The 24281-nt window shown below is 42.1% G+C and overlaps 1 protein-coding gene across 1 annotated transcript in view; it reads right to left on the reverse strand.

Annotated features, from left to right (window-relative positions):
* Positions 1-24281, reverse strand: part of LOC126160135 (chaoptin-like) — a 153756-nt gene that overhangs the window by 22533 nt on the left and 106942 nt on the right. Inside the window, exon 7 of the mRNA XM_049916887.1 lies at positions 3401-4276. Coding sequence (XP_049772844.1) covers positions 3401-4276 — 876 coding nt within the window. The remainder of the gene's footprint in view (positions 1-3400; positions 4277-24281) is intronic.

Raw genomic sequence — 24281 nt, forward strand, 5'->3', positions numbered from 1 at the left:
CGGTCGTCTACCCCACAAAGCAATAAGCCAGGCATCTGCAATGAGTTCGTCAGAGAAACTACTGGAAACCTAAATGTGCGTGGCCGGACCAGGATATGTGTGTGTGTGTGTGTGTGTGTGTGTGTGTGTGACATGAAGATTGACTGCAGTCGGAACTGGAAAAACTCTGAGGTATTTTCCTCCACAGCATATGAAACCGTGCCATACAAAACTGCCACTATCTCTCAAGCGCAACGTGCCCATGACCTTTTGCTTAAATACGAACTTTCTCATGTCTGATAAACTTTGTTACCACAGTCAACATAAAATCTCCAACTCCAAGAGTTTGAATTTCCAGTACCTCTATTTTCTACATGTGTTTGAATATTATTCAAGTTCATCACACACTCATGACGAACATTATAATATGTATGTCTTTCACGTAAACAATTTGATCTATCAAAATTATTATACCACCTCAACACAACTTCATACCTGTAACGTACAAATTTATTGTTCAACTGATATATATATATCATTCCACACTGTCAAAACTGTGAATACTTCTGTTTGAGGGATAGGGTAATGTTTCCCCTTCAGTTTCTATAATTTAGCTTCCTGAATCGCTGCTCATGTTGGACAAGGATTTATCTGTCAACGCCACCATACCTTACTGTACATTCGATGTTCCGCAAGCTCACTCACATTGACATATATCTGCAGGCAATAATTTACGTTATCTGAGATCGGCCTTCTATAGACATTAATTCTCCGAACCCATAGCAGCTCATATGGAGATTGACTGTAGCCGCAACTGGAAAATCTCCGAACTATTTTATAAAGGACTCTAGAAATGCTAGACAAACAAGGAGAGGATAAGCGATTGAAGACGTGTGACTGAAACACGTCTGCCACTGGAGTTTCTTGAGCATCCCTGTAACGCTTTCACAGCAGCTACACGATCCCGTGACGAAATGCGCCGCTCCTCGTTGGATCCTCTCTATCGGTTCTGTCAGTCCTGCCTGGTAAGGATCCCAGACTGATGAACAGTACTCAAGAGTCGGTCAAACAAGCACATTGTAAACCACTTCCTTAGTGTGTGAGTTACGTTTCGTTAGGGTGCTTGCGATGAATCTCAATCCAGCACCTGCTTTTCCTCGTATTTGTTCACTTAAGGTCGCCTCGGATAGTTATTCCTAAACACCTTTCGGTAGATATTGTTTCTCTCAGTTTTTCATCAGTAATGTAGTTCTACAGCAGTGGATTTGTTTTCCGGTATGTGAGCAATACGTTACGCTTCTTTACGTCCAATTCAACTGCCAGAGGCTGCACCATTCATGAACCCTCTGAAGGTCCTTCTGCACATCGATGTTATCGTCTGGCTTTGTTACTTATTTATTTATAACAACAGGATATGCGAAAAGTCTTATAGAGCTTCCTGCGCTTTCAGTTGGATCTTTTACATACATTGTAAACAGTAATGACCTTACCACACTTCCTTGGAGTTCTCCATAGACTGCCTTTACATCCGTTGATTTTATTCGGTTAATAACGACGAATTGAGTTCTGTGTGCAATGATGTCTTGAATTCGGTCGCATATATCGTCCGATAGTGGGGAAACCGTTTTTTTTTTTTTTTTTTTTCACTGTAAGGCAGTGTGGGACGATATCAAACGCCTTCGTGAGATAGGCTTCAACTTCAGTGTGGATGTCTACAGCGCTCTGTATCTCTTGGAGTATCAGAGCGAGCTCCTTCGCTAGATGTCTCTTCGCGGAATTGATGTTGATTCTTATAAGTGAAATATTGTTCTCCAAAAACGTCATAATTCTTGAGCATAAAGCATGTTCCATAATTCTGCAACAGGTCGACGCCTACAATATAGGCACATAATTATATCCATCAGCCCTACGACGCTTCTTGAAAACAGGAGTAACTAGCGCTTTTTCCAGTCGTTAGGTACCCATCGTTGCCACAGTGAACTACACTAAACTGCAGCCAGAAGGGGAGCAGGTTCTTTCGCATTGTCTTTGTAAATGTTAATGGTAGCTCATTCGGTTCTGAGGCGTTTCCGCTACTAAGCGATTGTAGTTCCCTTCTATTCCACGATCGGTTATTTGAATATCTGCCATTTCGACGTTCATACGATTATTGAAAGGTGGGGCCGCATTAGAATCTTCCCCGGTGAAAAAACTTAGGAAGACCGAATCCAGTACTTCCGCCTTCTCTCTGCTATCGCCAGTTTCGGTGTCTTTATGGTCACTGAGTAACTGGAAAGATGATTTCAAACCGCTAACTAATTTTAAGTGAGACCAAAGCCTTTTACAACTAATCAGATCGGTTTGAAAAAAATTCTTTCGAAGTCATTAGACTCTTCTGTCACTGCTCCCCTTTTGCTCAGTTTCGCTTCGTTCAATTTCAGTAAACATATGTCAGTCAGTTACGACCTGACAATGTCTAACGCGCAGTCCATCGAAAGGTCACGAATATACAACCACTTGACGGGGATGGAAGCACGAGAAGAACTGATTCGCATTATGTAGCAACAATATATACTCTGCTGAATATCACTCATTTTAAATGCAAATGCACACATATTTTCAACATATATTTTAGTTAGTAGGAGGGAGCAGTAAAATACTGAGTGGTAATAATGAAAATGCAACTCTTCACAGAGTGTTGTGGGCTGAAATTATCATATTGAGGGGGAAGTCGGCAGATATGCTAATGCGTTTATGCGGAACTGATTTACGCTGGAAAAAATTAGGTTCAGTTTTGGTCACCAGTGGCGTATCTAGCACTGTGAATGCAATAAAAACAACTGAAACTATGGGACAATGAGATGGACTATTTTCGTGGCACTGCATGAGTAGTGGCATTACTGAGGGAGGGCACATGCTGCAAGGGCTGTTATGGCAACAGTAACTTCGTCAATAACTGCCACCAGGATAGGACGCCTTCCTTTTCCAGGTGTCATACCAAGCTTGCCTGTGTTTTTGAATTTCATTATCATCTTCTTTAAACCTTGCAATGAAATCGGGCCTCTCCTAAGATCTTCCTGTTGGAGAAACTCTCTGAATACAGCACTGTAACTGCTGTCATTCACATAAAAGAGTTTCATGAAAAGTGGGCAGCCTCTCTTGTTGATATCCATACTGTTCACTCACATTATGGCTTGTCAGATAACAGTGTAGATGACATACCATCATAAACAATGTACAGTTCCTGTTTTGCACCTGGTAGCCAAAGTTTGAACTAAGTTTTTCTCAGCGTAACTTCGGTTCCCCGTTAAGGTATTAGCACGTTTATTAAGTTCCACTGCCATGCGATAATTACTTCCCACACTGGATCTCCGTGAGTAGTTGCACTTCATCTGTAACCAAGTGGTACAAAGTGTCTATTCTATTAGACTAATAAACTAGCCTTTATAGGATTTCTGGTGAGGTCAATGTTCTTCACAAGAGGCATCATTGGCCATATCCTTGATGGAACAGTAGACAAGCGATTCCCAGAGAGCGAGAGCTGCCGGAGGCGGGTGAGGTCTCTTGCTGAAGCTGCATCGAGGTGAGCGTCCCTTTCATCTTTTCCAATGGAATTTTCACTCAGATTTAGGCGCAGGAGGTGTGGCAGAGGCAGGGAAGGTAGCTCCTCCAGCCCAGTGTGGGCGAGGCTGAGCGTACGCAGGCGCTGCACATAGTGGAACAGCTCCTTAAAATTGGCTCGCAGTGAGTTGTTGGCGAGGTTCAGTTCGAGCAGCCCATCGATGCCAGAGAAGACGTTGTCCGGCAGGATGGTGAGCCTGTTGTGGCCCAGGAAGAGGGCGACCAGGTGCGCTGTCTCGGGGAACATGCTGCTGTCCAGGTGCTCCAGCTGGTTGTGCGACAAGCGCAGGCGGCGCAGCGTGGCGCCCACCTCGGCTAGCGCGCCGCTGGGCATCACGACCAGCTGGTTGTGCGACAGGTCCAGCCGCTCCAGCTGAGTCCCGCGGAAGGCGTCGCGCGGCACCGACCGGATGTGGTTGTGCGAAAGGTCGAGCACTCGCAGCCGCGGCAGCCCGTGGAACTGGCGCAGCTGCAGCGTCTCCACGTGGTTGTGCGACAGGTCCAGCAGCTGCAGGGAGTCGCCGGAGCCGGTGAACGCCTGCGCGGCCAGCGACAGGATTCTGTTGTGCGGCAGCGACAGCTCCTCCAGGTGCTGCAGCGGGCCCAGCGCGCGCGCCTCCAGGCCCGACAGCAGGTTGTAGCCCAGGTACAGGCGGCGCAGCGAACTCGACATTCGCTGCAGGAAGTTCACTGGCACCTGGAGAACACAGAAATTCATCTTCCTTACAATATATACTTGGAAGGCAACAACATCCCATACCTAATAGATACCCGCGAATTTCCATTCACAAGTACGTTTGTCGAAAGATACTTGCCCTGTTTTACTAATTCCTTTCTGTCCATAAACTATATAAAATCATAATGTGAGTCAGTGATCATTGTTACTATGGAGCATGTTCAGAAAGAAAGTAAGTGTGCTGTGACCATAATGGGCTGCTTTTTCGTTTTTTTTTTTTTTTTTTTTTGGAGGTTTTTCAACACTGAGTGGTAGAGGATGGGGGACCCCCGTACTAGACCGAGCATTTCAGGATGCAGGAACATGGTAGAACGTGAACTAACGTTGTAGTGTCCAGTTGCATGGAAGATGTTGGAAGTAACCCCGCCGAGTGCGAGCCACATGCTGCGATTCTCTTCCTCCTCACAGAATGGATAACATCTGCAGAATTCTTTTCGCGAATCAAACCGGTTTTCGAGGAAGGTGTCATGAACAGAACCAGTGTGTTTACGTGGTATAGGATGTTTACTGGAGGGGTTATATTTGTTCATGACGAACAGAGGACTGGAAGACTTACCAGTTTGATTAATTGGTGCAAAATATCCAGGAAACTGTTTGTGAAGACCGCCGATTGACAGTGACTGAAATTTCCGTAATGTTTGCACAACTCTTCAGAACTCTCTTCTACAACACACTAACAAACGTAGTGATATCCTAAGCACTGCGTAAGATGGCTGTCAGAACAGCTGACAGAGCAGTACAAGAAAAATCTGCTCATGTACAGAAAGCAGATGGCAGTTATAAGAGTCGAGGGGTATGAAAGGGAAGCAGTGGTTGGGAAGGGAGTGAGGACAGGGTTGCAGCCTCTCCCTGATGTTATTCAATCTGTATATTGAGCAAGCAGTGAAGGAAACAAAAGAAAAATTCGGAGTAGGTATTAAAATCCATGGAGAAGTAATAAAAACTTTGAGGTTTACCGATGAAATTGTAATTCTGTCAGAGACAGCAAAGGACTTGGAAGAGCAGTTGAACGGAATGGATAGTGTCTTGAAAGGAGGATATAAGATGAACATCAACAAAAGCAAAAAGAGGATAATGGAATGTAGTCGAATTAAGTCGGGTGATTCTGAGGGTATTAGATTAGGAAATGAGACACTTACAGTAGTAAAGGAGTTTTGCTATTTGGGGAGCAAAATAACTGATGATGGTTGAAATAGAGAGTATATAAAATGTAGACTGGCTATGGCAAGGAAAGCATTTCTGAAGAAGAGAAATTTGTTAACATCGAGTATAGATTTAAATGTCGGGAATACGTTTCTGAAAGTATTTGTATGGAGTGTAGCCATGTATGGAAGTGAAACATAGACGATAAATATTTTGGACAAGAAGAGAACAGAATCTTTCGCAATGTGGTGCTACAAAAGAATGCTAAAGATTAGATGGGTAGATCACATAACTAATGAGGAAGTGTTGAATAGGATTGGGGAGAAGAGAAGTTTGTGGCACAGCTTGACTAGAAGAAGGGATCGGTTGGTAGGACATGCTCTGAGGCATCAAGGGATCACCAGTTTAGTATTGGAGGGCAGTGTGGAGGGTAAAAATCGTAGGGGGAGACCAAGAGACGAATACACTAAGCAGATTCAGAAGGATGTTGGTTGCAGTAGATACTGGGAGATGAAGAGGCTTGCACAGGATGGAGTAGCATGGAGAGCTGCATCAAACCAGTCTCAGGACTGAAGACCACAACAACAACAACAACGCCCGCGAGATTCTTAAGCAACGTTAACTGGAAGGGGAGGGTTTACCAATCTCTACCGCGACTGTAGACGAAACGTGGGTGGCTCGTTACATGTCTCAGACAAAAAGACATTTGTCACTCTAGCGTCAGACCAACTAACCATCCGCCAAAAAATTCAAAACCACAATTTCGGATAAACAAAATCATGACCTCACTGTTGTGAGACCGAAAAGACATCATTTTGGTCGAACTTAAGTCTCAAGAGGAGACCATTAATGCACAACGATATTGTGAGACTCCTAAAAGACTCAAAAAGGAGTACTCGAAACAAATGGAGGGGAATGCTGACGAGAGAAGTGTGCCCGTTGCTCGACAATGCCCGTCTTCACACAGCCTCAGTCACGAAAGCGCTCTTGCAGTCATCTGGTTGGGATGTTTTGAAACTTTCCTCATGTTCTCTTGACTAGGTGCCTTCAGATTATTACATGAATGGAATTCAGTTTTCAGACTATGAGCAGGTACTGAAAGACGTTCTGAAGTGGGGGAAGCAGCTGGCAGGAGAGGTATTCGAGGAGGGCATAAGGAAGCTTGTGCCACAGCTTACCAAGTCTGTCAGCAATACGCAGTAATCCTTTTTCGAAGCACTTTTTTCTAAAAAAGCATAGAAATATTGTACATTTACTTTATGAACATGCACCATAGTCTATATAATTGCCTTTCTTGATCACCATTTTTACCTTTCAAATGATACACCTTAATTAATGCATTCGGCCGTATCTATCATCAGAATAGGCCAGCTCAGAAATAGAACAAATTAGGAAACGTATTTGTTCAAGTTTTACACCAATACTAACAGATTTAAACTTTGGTACATTGTTCATTGTCAGTTTGCATGTACAACTGCCGATGGATTAAGGTATGGACTTAAAAAATAAAATAAAATAAAAGCCAGGCCACCCCACTATATTGACTAACTTCTTTCTGAAGAGTCTTTTATTCTTATTGACTAATATATTGAGCATGTAGAGCATATATTATTACCACCAACTTTCAAATCGCGCAGTGATCACCATTCAAAGGTAAGGGAAATTAGAGCTCGTAGTGAGGCATTCAGACAGTCGTTTTTCCCTCGCGTGATCCGCGAGTGGAACAGAGTGGGGGGGGGGGGGGGGGGCGGGAAATATGACATTGGTGCGAACAGTGCCCTCGACACACACTGCTTAATGGCTAGCGGAGTATTTATGTAGAATTAGATATATCACACAAATGCTTCCAGTTACATGAATGGGGGTAAAGACCGCATTGTTAACAAAGTGAGAGAAGTAGGTTGTGGAAAGGAAGGTAGGACGGAAGGTTATGGTTTAGCATCTCATCGATGATGAAGTCACTGAAGACAGAGGACAAATGCAACAATGAGAAAGACAAATAGGGAAAATAGCCATATCCTAATCAAAAGAATCATTCCAGCAGTTGGCATTTAGGACAAACCCGAAAATCTTATGACTGGATGCATTTTTGAAGTCTTGTTTGTTGCATAAACCTATTTTGATACGATTATTTGTCCAAATTACAGGACGCGTAACTAACTTGAAATGCAATATTTTCTTTGGTGAGTAAGTTATTAATTAGTAACTTCTAATACTTGGATAATAATTTACAGTGTGTTCCTGTAAAGAGATAGAGGGGCTTAAATTATATTTATGATTCACGAGGTGTGAAGGATTTCGGACAAAGTTTAATTCTGATGAAAATCGCCTATAACATAACTATTAATTTTCATCATGACAGGGTCCACTATTCTACATGAAGTAGGACGTCATAAACGTAATGATACTTCTGCAGGAAGAGAGTTAGTGGGTAACGCCAGTCAGGTAATGATAACCAAATAGGTCTGCAGAGTTCCTTCAATAATCGATCGTAAAACTGGAACAGCAATTTACAGTGACGACAAAAAGTAATATCATATACGACGGTATGCGTTTTTTTATGTGTTATCTTATCTAACAGCTTTATTTATTATTTCTCTTCTCAGTTTTCTGAAGTAGCCAACACACAATGCCCACGTTTTGTAGTTTGCATGCAACATAGTAGGCCTCATGTTAGGTACCATGTTGGTGGAAACCTTGTTCAGAGAACTCAGAGGGGCCTCTAATATATTGCTGACGTTTACCCTTCTGGAAGCGTAAATTACTTTCGTGATGCATCGTAAGACGAACTACTGTGCCTTCGTCTGCAAATGACGTCTAAACAACAGAGGATACGCCATCTTCCAATGTCGTTTCTCGTAGCTCACATTTCACTCCATAGCTCACTTCAGTTCTGCAGCACATTTCGGAACATCGCAAAAAACTGATCACTTTTCTCAATTAATTTTTCTTTTGTTTTTATTTAACTGCGAAACCACGTAACTGATACTATTGTACTTTTTTCCTACGACTGCAGTGCAAAATGCAGGGTGATTTACGTGTGATGCAAGTACTGTGTCCATCGTTGCACAAGAGCCAATGCCGAGGATGCATCTTCGGTTCTTCGCATAAGGTGGAACTCATGTCTTTGACTCTGACAAGTGGCATAGCGGTTTTGAAGTAGCGGCTTTGGGTAGAGCTCCGAGAAAAATGATGCACTATTTACCTCTCAAGCCTGGAATGTCAGTAAATGCACACAACCTCAACGTCTAAGATAGTTTCCCACGAAGTACTTTTGACAGTGTGAAATGCTCTCGTTATGCACTATCTGATCAAAAGTATCCAGAAACCGACATGTAATGAGGAACTGATGACAAGGTGACTTGAGAGGTGGAGCCGACAGTATAAGAAGGGGTGAGGAGTGCTCAGTTGTCAGTAGAGAAGCAACGACAACAGGAGAGTTTAGTGACCTCGAATGTAGAATAGTCATGGGGTGCCACTGATTAACAATCCATCGGAGACATTTCAGCCCATCTAAAGCTTCCCAGGTTGACTTTTGGTTACGTCACTATGAAGTGGTAATCCAAGGAACAACTACATCTAAATCAAGACCGAGCGAACCTCAAGTATTGATGGAAAGAGACCAGAGTGCTACCAGCAGTCCATCTGGCACAATGATGACACGTAGGGAGCCAAAAATAATAAGATACAATGATCGAGCAGCTCATAAGTCACACATTTCTCATGTCAACGCTGAGCGACGCCACTGCACTGTGGATGACTGGAAACGAATGATTTGGATTGATGTATCTCCCTATACCCTGTGGTAATCCGATGTAAAGGTCTCGGTTTGGCGAACGCCTTGAGAACGTTACCTGCCACATGTGTAGTGCGAATAGTGGAGGAGGAGATTAGTGTTTAACGTCCCGTCGACAACGAGGTCATTAGAGACGGAGCGCAAGCTCGGGTGAGGAAAGGATGGGGAAGGAAATCGGCCGTGCCCTTTCAAAGGAACCATCCCGGCATTTGCCTGAAGCGATTTAGGGAAATCACGGAAAACCTAAATCAGGATGGCCGGAGACGGGATTGAACCGTCGTCCTCCCGAATGCGAGTCCAGTGTGCTAACCACTGCGCCACCTCGCTCGGTCGCGAATAGTGGAGGAAGTGGTGGTATGGTATGGGGTCGTTGTCAGTGATTAGGGTGTAGTCCCATTATTGCGCTTAAAAGTAAACCAAACTCCGTCCGAACAGGCCTTCAAAGGCCCAACGGCATCGACCGGCTGCCGTGTCATCCTCTCAGCCCAGTGGCATCACTGGATGCGAATACGGAGGGGCATGTGGTCAACACACCGCTCTCCCGCACGTTGTCAGTCTTCGTGACGGGAACCACTGCTTCTCAGTCAAGTATCTCCTCAGTTGGCCTCACAAGGGTTGAGAGCAGCCAACGTGTCAACAGCGCTTGGCAGATCGGACGGTCACCCATCCAAGTGCTAGCCCAGCCAGACAGCGCTTAACTTTGGTGATCTACGGGAACCGGTGTTACCACTGCGGTAAGGCCGTTGGCATTATTGCGATTAAGATAATGCAAATGTGGAAGGATATGAACCAGTTATAGAGCATATGTCCTGCAGACGGGAGAGGATCAGTTTAGAGATGTTGATTGTTAACGCCAGCATGGCAGTTCACCTGTGGTAAAGCATCATCTGTGAGGAAATGGTTTGTGGACGATAACTTTCCTGAGAGTAACTGCCGTGCCCAGATCCCTATCCGAACCTACAGGAACAGCTGCGAGATTAGTAAGAACGTCGACTTCGTCCCACATCCCTCCATCCAAAATCACTACCGTCTCTTGTTTCTGCTGTTGAGGAAGAACGGGCTGCCAAGTCCCCACAGACATTAAGATGCTTAGTGGAAGTCTTTCCAGCGGAGCTGAAATCCTCATAAAGCCGAACGGTGGACACACGCAATATCAATGTCGACTAATAATTGTCCAGATACCTTCGACCGGATGGTGTAATGTCAAAGATGCATTGTCACTGTTTGTTCTTGATTTTCGTGCATGAAATAACAGTAGGTCTGTATGTTAGTTATTCAGTCTCTGCAGTATCTTGATCTGATAGTCAACATACCCTGATAAACGCAACCATTCTAGACTATAAACAAAAAACCGCATTTCAGCATCGACATATTCACCACGTGCAGACAGTAACAGTCATTTGCGCTACTGAACTCGAGCAACAGCATCTTCACCCTTCACTCGATGGACTACAGTTAACCCATTTACTTACTAACATTTTTCTCAACAGTCGACTCTGTATTTACTGTTTCAATTATTAAAGCCAGCACATTTTGTAGGAATTCTTTATAAATCTGTTCTTATTATTTATTGAAGTGATGAGGATTGAAGATAACGCTGTTTTAGGAGTTTTTGTTGGTGTAGGAATGTCCAACGCCATCTGACATTTCTCATAATCATGACGTATATTAATTTGCTTCGTTAGTTTGCACACTACACAATTTCTCAAGAGTGTTTTCTTAATGAGATTAGGTGGGATAAACCTAACAAAACCTGAGAACGATTGCTTTTAGCTCGCTAAATATTCAAAGAAATCGAGTAGTATGTACATCACTAAACAGATTGATTTCTCGGCTTTCCAGTAGTATACAATATATCATGCCAAGTATAAACAGAGAAGAAGAAACACTAAGAAGAAGCTCCTCTCACAGCCGCTATATGTAATATTGGACTTGAAACCCTCGACCGGCTGTGAGCTGGGTCTATAAGCCACTGGGTTAATATGTAGGGTACCAGTAGGAGATTGTGTTCAGGCTTGTGAGTAGATACGTGCTGCTGACACGCTGGTGTGAAGTATTAAACGATCCCACGACTTTCTTACACTTTGTATCAAGGCTACTCGTCATACATCAGTTTCGAGTGAAACCAGTGAGCCGTGTACCATAGTCCAAAACAAGAGCCACTGTTTATTTATGTGATTAGAGCCAGGCTCTGCAGCACTGGACCCATGGCATCAGTGGACACGGTGTGAAACACGTTAAATTTCCTTTCTTAAGTAGGGAAAACAGTTCTATCTCGAGGATCACACGATATTTCTTGGTCGGTGTTTCAGTCTATTGGCCGCTTTTAGAATCACGTGCTGGATTGCGCACTTTAGACCACTAAAACGCTATATACTATTAAAACAAGTTCTATAACAAGTCCTCCGTTAAGCCACACTTCATCGCTTATGCACCGCCTTACACATTAAAATGGACCGAGGTCGTCTAACGTGGAATATATGATATTTGTTAATTCTTCACTTACAGAAATCTATGGCGAGTAATAGTATATGTTTTTAAAGCTAGTTATATAAAAATTTCTCAGCGAAGTAGTGCTTCAGTAAGTCATGTACAATCTTATACCTTAAAATGGAAGGAGGTCTTCTATTACGGAATGAGTGATATTTGGAAATTATGTAAGATTCTTTAATTCCTCTTGACAATTTTATCTGCCTTGAAACTGGGTCTTTGCGTTAGTTTTTGTTTACTTCTTTTTAAAAGTAGTTTACAACTTGTAACTGCTTTTTGATAACACTTCTACTAAATTCGATTTCACTTACTGATTACTGAAGTGAAGTGGAGTAACAATGTAACAGATAGGCTATTAAATACTCCGCTGTCACATTTGCATTTCAGTAGGTTCTCTGTATCTGGATAGACCACCGTTTTATGCACTGGAGAACTATTTCACCTCTGGAATAATATTAGTAAGCCGTGTACATATACTCATATCGATTCTTTCATTTACTGGACTTCTTTGGGTTTCGTTACCTATCAATGGCTTCTCTGTTGTGTCGGTAGGTTGTGTGATTATACTCAGCTTCATCTAGGTACAAAAGCTATATTAGGCTACACACTCATCAAGTGTCTCGGTAGGTGACTCCCTTGTGGTGCACAGCTCATATTAGAGGTCTGCTGGGTGTTGACTCTAAGTGCGGGATCACACGCTGAGCTTGTTAGCTGTACAGGTCTACTCATCGCATTTGGATGGTGGATGTTTACTTTGGGAAGAAGGCCTATCCGTAGTAGCGAGTCGCTGACTCTCACTGCCTTTGTGGTAGCGGCTAATACTTTAGGAGTTCGACTAGGCGTGTTTCTTCCTGCCTTGGCTGGTGGAGGTGGTCATATACACTGTCCTTAATTCTCCCAGGTGCAACCCAGGAATAAACGGTGAACACCATATGTTGTGTGTGATAAAGTGTCCACTGCTGTGCGTTAAGACCCCTCTGCTTCAGCTATTGACTTTTGTTTGGTGTTACTGACATAAGCTAGTCTGGTTTACATTAGTGCCTGTTACTGTGATATATGTCCTGAACATAAATCAGCAACGGGTAATAAGAATGTGCCTGAGTGAAAAATTGTACTGTCATTATACACGGATTAATAAGTTTTAGTAGGTAATAAGGTTTTGTATGCGCAAAATGTATTGCTTCTTTTGTTGACTTCAGGTGATTATAAAAGTGGAACCGGCTACTGACAGACTAGCTCTGCTGGAGATATCCTACCTGACTAAACATCAACACCAATATGAGCTCTTGGAATGTGGTCTACCTGCACAGCCGACTTAACTCAACGCCTGCTCAGTGCACTGAATCACTTCGTCAACATTACAGCCAACGACATTCACGAGATAGGTGACACATGCGCTGATGTGCAGGGTACAGTATCTTTGGGTTTGCATGTCTTTAGGATTCAGGCACATCTGAACCATTTGTGTAACTGCATTAAGGATTTAAGTATGATAAATACTGATTCTAAGCAAGTCCCTCTTATTGAAGAAATGCTCAGTAAAATCATTCAGTTACAATTTTATGCCAGTTTGCTGAGCTGATTAGATATTTCTGATCGTTATAAAGAAGATGGTTTTTCTCCTGATCAAACTTCTTGCAGTGAGGTGGTAGGTACCTTGGATAGGAATTGTGAAGGAAAGTGAAACCTGTTTAACAAATTACCTAATCAATCTTTGAGAATGGTGCAGGGCAGTGATAAGTTGTCAATAGAGACAAGCTGTGAACATGTACAACTTTTGTAGTGAGCAATTCGTTTCCAAATATGGGCTTAATTTCTGCAAATTACCCATTCAATCATATGTCAAATTATTTGCCCATTAACCTGTGGTAAACTGAACAGAACTGCAGCTGAAGCCCTTGATGACAACAAGTCTATGGTAACTTACGTAAAAAGTTGGCAGACGAAAATTTATCAGGTGGAATTAAAAATGAGTTGGCATATCAATATTTTTATGAAGTTCTATCATTCTATTAAATATCGTCGTTTGATATATTGATGATGTTTGGGTTGGTGTGTCAACTGTCTGCCTTAGGGTTACCGAACTGGAGGCACTATGTAATATTCCAGAAGGTACGCGTCCAGAAGAACGGTCACGTATTCTGTTCACTAATAAACCACAGACCTTTGCCAAGCTCGATGAAGTAGTGGAGAGCATAGAAAACATCCAGTTTAGGGTCGAAAAGTACGGTGTTCGTAACTATATGTCGGAGCTCCTTGTTGTTAACAACAAAACCCCTGATGCTAAGTCACACCAAGTGGCATGTGACAGTAGCACATGTTTTAAGGGTACTCAATCAGATCATCTAGTGCAGGACCCCCCAAAAACACAATGCTAGTGCTAAATGGAGCTGACGCCATCGGATAGTGACTCACGGTAAGATGTGCCGGGGTTCCCTCGACGGCTGTAATAACGTAAAGGCCGACTCTAACTCGTTTGCCATTTCTCTGTACCACCTTAAATTATGAGCCACTTTGTGCTTTACTTGACTCGGGCAGTAATGTTCCTCTTTTATAGGTGGTACAGCAAGTATCTTGATGTTCGTAAGCTTCCTCCTTTACAAGAAGTAACTAAGCAACGTCGTTTGATCAATTACGAGTTTTTGCCAGAGTTGGGCGAAATCCGAAGTAATTTAGGAACTTGTGGGCGGGCATGGCCGATACGTTACTACCGTTATGGGTTCGTCAGATGATATATGCTTGCGTGTGATTTTTGAAAGGAGATGGGTCACATTTTAGGCTATACAAATAGCACTTTCCTTTTTATTTTTCAGCCCCAGAAAAGATATTTTCTGTCTACTCATAACTCTATTCAAGTGGTGTGTAATGTTGAAGGCAATGTTTCTCCTTGTAATGCTCATCTGAGCGAAATTGGGGCTCAGCAATTGTTTGAAGCACGTGGGGAATGTCCTGACGTCCTTACCAATAAATCAGGGGACACAGATAAAATTAAGTACAAAATTAAGCTTACCAATCAAATCTCTGTCTGCCAGTCTCCCTACCGATAGTCTCTGAACGCATCGATTAAGTCCCTTTCTGACAATCTCTATTCAGATTCTCTCCAACCAAAAAGGAAGGGGCTATGTAAGATTATCGATCAACTTCTGGAGGGTGGTCTATTGCATATAGCCATTATGCATCACCAGTTTTTACAGTTACTGAGCCCTATGGTGATGATTATGGGCCAGTGGTTAATGACTGCTCCCTGAGTTAAGAGGTAGTATTGGAGCAGGCGCCACTATCTGAGTCCCTTAATTGTTTCTGGTAGATTTCCTGAGTTCGGTATTTTAATATTTTGATTTAATCAAGTCTATCATTAGGTGACACTTGACGAAGAGTCAAACTTCTCACAGCATTTTGCATTGACTGGAATCTGTTTGAACATACTCGTGTCCCTTTTGGGTTGACCATTGGGGCGGTTGTGTTGTCTTATTTGCTAGACTCTGAATTGGCTAGATCAAATTTAAATGTACTTACCGTGATCTATATGATGTTGTAATGAAAAGCAAGAACCTTGTTGAACGTCTTGATTATTTACGCCAGCCGTAGAACCGTTTACGCGAAAGCAAACTGACTCTGTAGTCTTCGGAGGTTCGAGTCCTCCTTCGGGCATAGGTGTGTGTGTGTTCGTCCTTAGGATAATTTAGGTTAAGTAGTGTGTAAGCTTAGGGACTGATGACCTTAGCAGTTGAGTCCCATAAGATTTCACACACATATGAATATTTTTGTAATCTTCGAAGGCAAATTTGGGCCACTGACAGATTTCGTTTATGGGGCTCATCGTGTCCCTTTGTAGACTTACGGGATCAGGGTCAATCAGGATGCCAATGAAGCTACCTATCTGTTAACTCCGCCTAAAGAAAAGAAGCGTATGGCTGGGTTTGAGTGCATGATGAATGTATCTTCGGAACTTTATCGCTAATTTTGGCCAACTCGCCACCCTTGTGAATCAGTTGCGCCAAAACGGCGAAAAATTTCAGCGAACCAGCATTCCGGATCTGCATTCGACTTCTTGAAAATTGTCCCTGCTAGTGCTCCAGTCCCAGCTGTTCCTGATTTCGACTGCGAGTTTATCTAGCAGACTGTTGCCTCTAATTCAGGCATAGCAGCTGTGTTACTGTAAGAGTGTGATCGAGAGTGGAAGCCGGTTGCCTGTGCTTTGAGGTGCTTAACATCCACCGAACTTAAGTACTTTGTGTGTGACCTGGAGGCCTTGGCTATCTTGTTTGGGCTCGAGAAATTTAAGTTCCACCCTGATCATGAACTATTTCGGCTGGGCATGGATAAACAGGTTTGACGCGAAAAGACAGGATTTTCCACTCAGCAGTTAGAATTTCCCACGATGAATATGCTCAATTAGGTAATTCAAAGCAACAGCCTATGGATGGGCAACAAGTACTGCGATATTCCATCAATAATAGCCTCTAGTGTTACTGTAACCGCTATGATGGGAATGTAAACTTTTGTCTTCCACAGAAATCCGTTCCAGTGGTACTTAACACTTTCACTAATCTCTGTGTGGGAAACATCTGGGCTCTTGAAAACCATCAGTCTTTATCGTGGTTGAGTTTAAAAGTTGACGTAAGAAAGTTAGTCAGCCAGTGCCAATAATTCAGAAAAGATAAAAGTAACTCTAATACCCGCAGGTGTAGTCTGCATTCCAGCCAGAAAGAGCAGCCTGTGGATAAACTGTTTATCGGCTACCTGGGGTATCCACTCCATACTGAACACGATAACCAATACATATTTGTGCTAGTTGACGCATTTACTTTGTTTGGCTGCTCTCCAGTAAGTCCATGACAACCAGGGTTACCATACAGTACTAGTACCGAATATCTTCCGTGTCTGATCCACACATGGTTTCGTGAGTAATAATACGTTCATCTTTTTTGTCCCGGGTAAGCAGTAGGTTTAGTACTATTAGTGCGATAACTCCCATCACAGCCATCAAAGTATATGCAGCCATCGTTTGCTGCATGAGTTAATTGTATCATGCAATCAGTCATTATTGTTTTCCATGTCCATTCTCAGGTGGGGTGCAACTAGTCGATCAACTGGCTTACTCGTAATTTCACATTTCATACAGCTGCGTGTGAAGCCCAGAAAACTACACGTTTCCGCTTTTGGTTCAATCACCTGCATCAAACTTGTGGTCAATAAATGACCTCCTTCCTGAGGATATTAAACCCAAGGTCCTCAAGGAGAAGTGGGAAGCAGCTAGGAGTAATATTCGCTTCGCGCACTGGTGAGGAGGTAGGTGATATAACGGGGGCTGGAGCCCTGCTTCGCTGAAGGACCGTGATGTTGTTTTCTAAAATAATTTCTGAGTTCAGAGTAAGGTGGGCCGGAAGGTTACTGGTAGGATGCTCCCTAGCTTTGACAGCACATACGACATTACCAAGGTTATCTATCCAGTCAGTTTCCTTGTTCAGGAGAGAACCACTAACTCACAGCTAAGGGCGCATTTAAGTTAGGTCAAAGTTAGTGCTGGTATTTTTCGATCCTCTCATCATCACCCTCCCCCCTTCCTCGGTTTTCCTTTAAGGGAGCCGGATGGGGGGGGGGGAGGGTAAGAGAATGAAGTTGTGTGCGCACACTCAAATCTTTCTGCCACTCACATGCATTTAGTTACCTAATAATGCTTGGTCTAGGGGTAGCGTCTTTGATTAGTAATCAAAACGTCCTAGATCCTGTGTAATAACACAGCCACTGCATAAATTCTGAGCAAAAGTCATCAGCAATGGCAGCGGAAGTCTTCCGGCCTAAGAAGTCGCCACCATTCTGCCAACGGCCTTGTCAGAGAGGGCGGAGAGTGAACAGAAGTTCCAGACCCTCTACTGACCTTGGAGTGGGAAAATGCCCCCAACAGTGGAAGAATCGGCAACTATCAAAGGCATGAAGATGCAAGAGGCAATGGAAACTGTGGCATTAAAGGCACATAATATGTAGCCTTGTAATTGGAAAAGTGTGGTGATGATCATTTCATTGGCAAAAGATTCTGGACTAGCCCACAATTCGCACCTCCAGGGAGCAGGGAGTGACTGCCAAGGGGGAGGTGACCAAGAGAAAAATATTGAATAACCAACGAAACGATAACATTCTGTGAGTCGGTGCGTGTAATGTCAGAAGCTTGGACGTGATAGGAAAGCTAGAAAATCTGAAAGCAGATACAGTGCGGGTAAGTGAAGTGAAATGGAAATAAGACAAGGATTTGTGGTCGGGAGAGTATCTGGTAAATTCAGCAGCAGCAGAGAATAGTATAATGGGAGTAGGTTTCGTTATGAATAGGAAAGTAGAAGAGAGAGTGATATACTATGAACAGTTCAATGATCGGGTGGTTCTTACCAGAATCGACAGCAAACCAACACCGACAACAATAGTTGAGGTATACCTGCCGACGCTGCAGAAGATGAAGAGATACAGAAAGTTCGTGAGGATACTGAATGGGTCATTCAGTACGTAAAGGTAAATAAAAAGGGACTGGAATGCGGTTGTAGAGAGGGATCAGAAGAAAGAATTTCGGGAAAATATGGACTTGGTAGTAGAAATGAGAGACGAGAAAGACTAATTCAGTTCTACAATAAATTTCGGGTAGTAATAGCCAATATCCTGTACAAGGATCACAAAGGAGGAGCTATACTTGGTAAAGGTCGGCACATACGAGAAGATTTCAGTTAGATTACATCATGGTCAAGCAAAAGTTACGAAATCAGATGTCAGACTGTAATGCTTACCCAGGGGCAGATACAGACCCAGATCACACCTTTAGTAGTGATGAAGAGTAGGATGAAGTTTAAGAGACTAGTTACAAAGAATTAGTGGACAAAGAAATGGGCTAGGGAAGTACTAAGGAATGAAGAGACAAGCTTTAAGTTCTCTGAAGTTATAGATACTGCGATAGTCAATGCAGTTCAGTTTAAAAGGAATAGACGTCTCTAAAAGGTGCCATTACAGAAGTTGGAGAGAGAAACTTAGGTACAAGGAGGCTAAATGCGAAGAAGCCATGAGTAACAGAAGAACTACATCAGTTGATCGACGAAAGAAGGAAGTACAAAAATGTTTGGAGATATTCAGCAATACAGAGCTACAAGTCACTTAGGAATTAAATAAACTGGAAGTGAATGGAAGCTAAGGCGAAATTGCTACATGAGAAATGTGAAGATATTGAAAAACAAATCAGTGTCGAAATGACTGATTCAGCATATAGAAAAGTCAATATGAGTTTCAGTGAAATTAAAAGCAAGGGTGGTATCATTAACAGTGTAATGGAAAATCCGCTGTTAAATGCAGAGGACAGAGCAGATGGATGGAAAGAGGCCTCTGTGAGAGAGACGACTGACGTGGTGGCATGAAAGAAAAATAAACAGCAGTGCATTGGGAAGAGATAGGAGATCCAGAATTAGAATCAAAATTTTAAAGAGCTTTGGAACCTTAAGATCGAATAAGGTTGAAACGATAGATGACATTTCATCATAATTTTTTAAATTACTAGGGGAAGTGGCAACAAAACAATTATTCAAGTTAGCGTTTGGAGTGTATGAGACTGGCGATACACCACCAGACCTTCGAGAAAACATCGCCATCACAATTTCCAAAATTGTAAGAACCGTCAAACGCGAGAATTATAGTACAATCAGCGTAACAGCTTATACATCCAGTTTACTAACAGGAATAATACACAGAACAATGGAGAAGGAAACTAAGAATGTGTTACAAGACGAACAGTTTGGCTTTAGGAAAGGTAAAGACACCAGAGGGGCATTTCTGACGTTGAGGTTGATAATGGAAGCAAGACTGAAGAAAAATCAAAGCACGTTCTTAGGATATGTCGACCTGGAAAAAGTGTTAGACAATGTAAAAGTTGCATGGAAAAGTAGGTGTAAGGTAAAGGCAAAGACGGGTAATATACGAGGGTTCGATTTTTTATAGTGGCAGATATTTATTTACAGCTCGTACAAAATACAAACGTGTTTCAAAGTTTTACTGACCTTCAAAGTAGTCACCAGCATTGTGTGTAGCCTGTTGCCAGCGATGTGAAAGTCGTAGGATACTCTTGTCAGTGCCACTTGTATTGACAGTTCGAACAGTGCGGTCTATTGCCCGACTCATTTGTAGCGGTTCTGAAGCGAATACCGGGAATTGTTTCCTTCAGTTTAGAAATAAAATTGAACTCACGAGGGCTTAAGTCATGGGAGTACAATAGATGGCACAGCACTTAGCAACCCCATCAGTCAAACAAATCAGTAAAAGCTTGTACTGTAGGTGCTTGAGCATTGTCCTGAAAAATGATGGTCAGGTCCTGCGGAAAGCGTCATCACTTCTATCTCTAAGCTGGTCGTAGGTTGTGTTCCAAAAATGAACAGCATAGAGACAAAAGTGATGACACTGAATAGGTTCCGCATCTTAGCCTCAGATTCTTCCGAATATGATTTCAGCCACTTTAACCAAGCTCTGCGTAGGAGTTTCAGTGCGGATCTCGCTATTGATTTATCTTTTCCGTGGGTCTTATAATCGGTGGATGGTTCCTATAAGAGTAAATGGAAAATACTTTCACACAAAGGGAGTAAGCCTATGTGCTGAACACCTTGACACTAACAGTGAACTAAATTCTAACTTTCTACCTTACACCTTTCCAAATTTAGTGATAACTATTGCGACTAAATTCTAGCTAAAGGCCAAATCTGTTGATAACAGATGCATCTTGCTGAATATAGGCAAATAGTACCGTTCTAAGTAAACCATTTTAGCAGGGGTTATTTTTTATACCATTTCTAAATCAACGCTTATATTTAACATGTCAGTTTACAGCAGTCCTTTCGTGAAGGTTGTGTTCTAATGGTCACTAGAGCTCTTTAATGTTCTATTAGCAGCAGTAATTAATCGTGCAGTCAGAGGATATCACTGCAATTGTGTTTATAGAACTCCATGACTAAAGGGGCCCAGTTCTTCAGCTCGTGTCTAGGAATTTGTTGAATGTAAAACGCGTCGAGTGAACCTATAGAACAGATCAACTTTCGAGTCATTAGATCAGTGCATCATTTACTGCTAGGCAAATCTGACTAAGCAGTGTTATCTGTTATCACGCGTATTTTTCCTCCATTACAGCGTGTTACCTTTCTGTAACTGTCCATGATTACTTTTGTGGAACTGGTACCACTTAAAATGCCTTAGTGGTGTGAATGGAGTTACTGTTCTCTAGTTTAATACTGAAGAGAATGATATATTGCCAGCACAAATACTATCACGAGATTTACGACAGAAAGCGCAGAAATGCGAGCAACTGCCTGCAAGAGTAATCCTGTACCCCTAGAGGAAACTAACTCACTCTTTATATATAGTCGGATTATGGATAATTGCTAAATTATGTAATAAATTCCCTAAATAGGTGTTTTCACACAGCATGCACAGAGTAAATAATGTTACATACCTGTAATCATCAACAGTTCACAAATATGGCCACATTCAAATGATCAAATCCCTTATAATTTATTAGTCTGTGTGTTGCTGCCAGTCATATATACAGTGTTTTTGTCTTGATACATACTGATCTGTATACAGTAACACTCTACAAAATCAACCACATTTCAGAAAATTAATTTAGTCATAGAAGCCCTGGTTAGTTGCTTTGCGTAACCCATTAGCGCTACGTAATAAATCTAATATTGAAAAGATTGAACGACTTTTTATACCTTTTCTAAGTGCTGTTTGGTCAATAGACGACGTATTGAGTGCAAATTACGTTCTACACTAAAATACTTTCTTGTTAAACAACTACCAGCCATTCATTTGTTGAAATATTTAAAATTTAACTATTCATTTTGTCCGCTTCTACATAATAGGAATTTCTCCGTTTCTACCTTTTCGATCATTTCATGTAATGAGTTACGGATGAGATAATCGTTTGTTTTATTCTTGGGACTATAAGCTCTTTAGTGTAGCATCAGCCGTGGGAGAATTTTTAGCGTTTCTGTGACCCTTTCGTTCTGACTGAAGAAACACATAATGATTCACTAAGTGTTTAATCAGCTCTATCCATTCCAGTAAACACTAACGAAAGATTATCTTGATTGTTATATTTGTGAATGGAATACAGGAGACGTAATTAAATCATAAACTCTAGTGTTTCTAGGCCTCATGCAAGATTACCAGCTGACATCAGGCAGTGGTTAAGACATTAGACTTTCATTAGGGACGAGTTCAAATTATTGGCTGGTCATTCTGATCCAAGCCAGTGATGGGAAGGCTCTTGTCAAACGGACATGGCCGTTCTACATGCGAATTCTTGTCTCATGTGAGAACCTACTTGAAACTTTCCTTCTGACCCGTTCTCGAAGCTTATGCAGCAGTGCATGAGGTCCCACCTGGGGCTCAGTTTCGACCGGTTAACACTCACAGTCATCAATGTGTGGAGTGAGAGATAAATTAGCAAATTACGCGGGTTGTTGCTCCTCAGACTTACTCAGAAACGTCAATTATTATATCTGGTTCATTCATTTACTCTGTTACAATATCAAATGAACATAAATAACAGTTGTTGTTGTTGTTGTGGTCTTCAGTCCTGAGACTGGTTTCATGCAGCTCTCCATGCTACTCTATCCTGTGCAAGCTTCTTCATCTCCCACAACCTACATCCTTCTGAATCTGCTTAGTGTTTTCAGCTCTTGGTCACCCCCTACGATTTTTACCCTCCATGCTGCCCTCCAATACTAAATTGGTGATCCCTTGATGCCTCAGAACATGTCCTACCAACCGATCCCTCCTTCTAGTCAAGCTGTGCCACAAACTTCTCTTCTCCCCAATCCTATTCAACACTTCCTCATTAGTTATGTGATCTACCCATCTAATCTTCAGCATTCTTCTGTAGCACCACATTTCGAAAGCTCTCTATTGTCCAAACTATTTACCGTCCATGTTTCACTTCCATACATGGCTACACTCCATACAAATACTTTCAGAAATGACTTCCTGGCACTTAAATCTATACTCGATGTAAACAAATTTCTCTTCTTCTGAAACGCTTTCCTTGCCATTGCCAGTTTACATTTTATATCCTCTCTACTTCGACCATCATCAGTTATTTTACTCCCCAAATAGCAAAACTCCTTTACTACTTTACGTGTCTCATTTCCTAACCTAATACCCTCAACATCACCCGGCTTAATTCGACTACATTCCATTATTCTCGTTTTGTTTTTCTTGATGTTCATCTTATATCCTCCCTTCAAGACACCATCCATTCCGTTCAACTGCTCTTCCAAGTCCTTTGCAGTCTCTGACAGAATTACAATGTCATCGGCGAACCTCAAAGTTTTTATTTCTTCTCCATGGATTTTAATACCTACTCCGAATTTTTCTTTTGTTTCCTTTATTGCTTGCTCAATATAAAGATTGAATAACATCGGGGAGAGGCTAAAACCCTGTCTTACTCCCTTCCCAACCACTGCTTCCCTTTCATGTCCCTCGACTCTTATAACTGCCATCTGGCTTCTGTACAAATTGTAAATAGCCTTTCGCTCCCTGTATTTTACCCCTGCCACCTCTATAATTTGAAAGAGAGTATTCCAGTCAACATTGTCAAAAGCTTTCTCTAAGTCTTCAAATGCTAGAAACGTAGGTTTGCCTTTCCTTAATCTTTCTTCTAAGATAAGTCGTAAGGTCAGTATTGCCTCACGTGTTCCAGTATTTCTACGGAATCCAAACTGATCTTCCCCGAGGTCGGCTTCTACTAGTTTTTCCATTCGTCTGTAAAGAATTCGTGTTAGTATTTTGCAGCTGTGGCTTATTAAACTGATTGTTCGGTAATTTTCACATCTGTCAACATCTGCTTTCTTTGGGATTGGAATTATTATATTCTTCTTGAAGTCTGAGGGTATTTCGCCTGTTTCATACATCTTGCTCACCAGATGGTAGAGTTTTGTCAGGACTGGCTCTCACAAGGCCGTCAGTAGTTCCAATGGAATGTCGTCTACTCCAGGGGCCTTGTTTCGACTCAGGGCTTTCAGTGCTCTGTCAAACTCTTCACGCAGTATCGTATCTCCCATTTCATCTTCATCTACATCCTCTTACATTTCCATAATATTGTCCTCAAGTGCATCGCCCTTGTATAGACCCTCTATATACTCCTTCCACCTTTCTGCTTTCCCCTCTTTGCTTAGAACTGGGTTTCCATCTGAGCTCTTGATGTTCATACAAGTGGTTCTCTTATCTCCAAAAGTCTCTTTAATTTTCCTGTAGGCAGTATCTATCTTACCCCTAGTGAGATACGCCTCTACATCCTTACATTTGTGCTCTAGCCATCCCTGCTTAGCCATTTTGCACTTCCTGTCGATCTCATTTTTGAGACGTTTGTATTCCTTTTTGCCTGCTTCATTTACTGCATTTTTATATTTTCTCTTTTCATCAATTAAATTCAATATTTCTTCTGTTACCCAAGGATTTTTACTAGCCCTCGTCTTTTTACCTACTTGATCCTCTGCTGCCTTCACTACTTCATCCCTC

This window comes from Schistocerca cancellata, chromosome 2, assembly GCF_023864275.1.
Source record: "Schistocerca cancellata isolate TAMUIC-IGC-003103 chromosome 2, iqSchCanc2.1, whole genome shotgun sequence".
Taxonomy (NCBI): domain Eukaryota; kingdom Metazoa; phylum Arthropoda; class Insecta; order Orthoptera; family Acrididae; genus Schistocerca; species Schistocerca cancellata.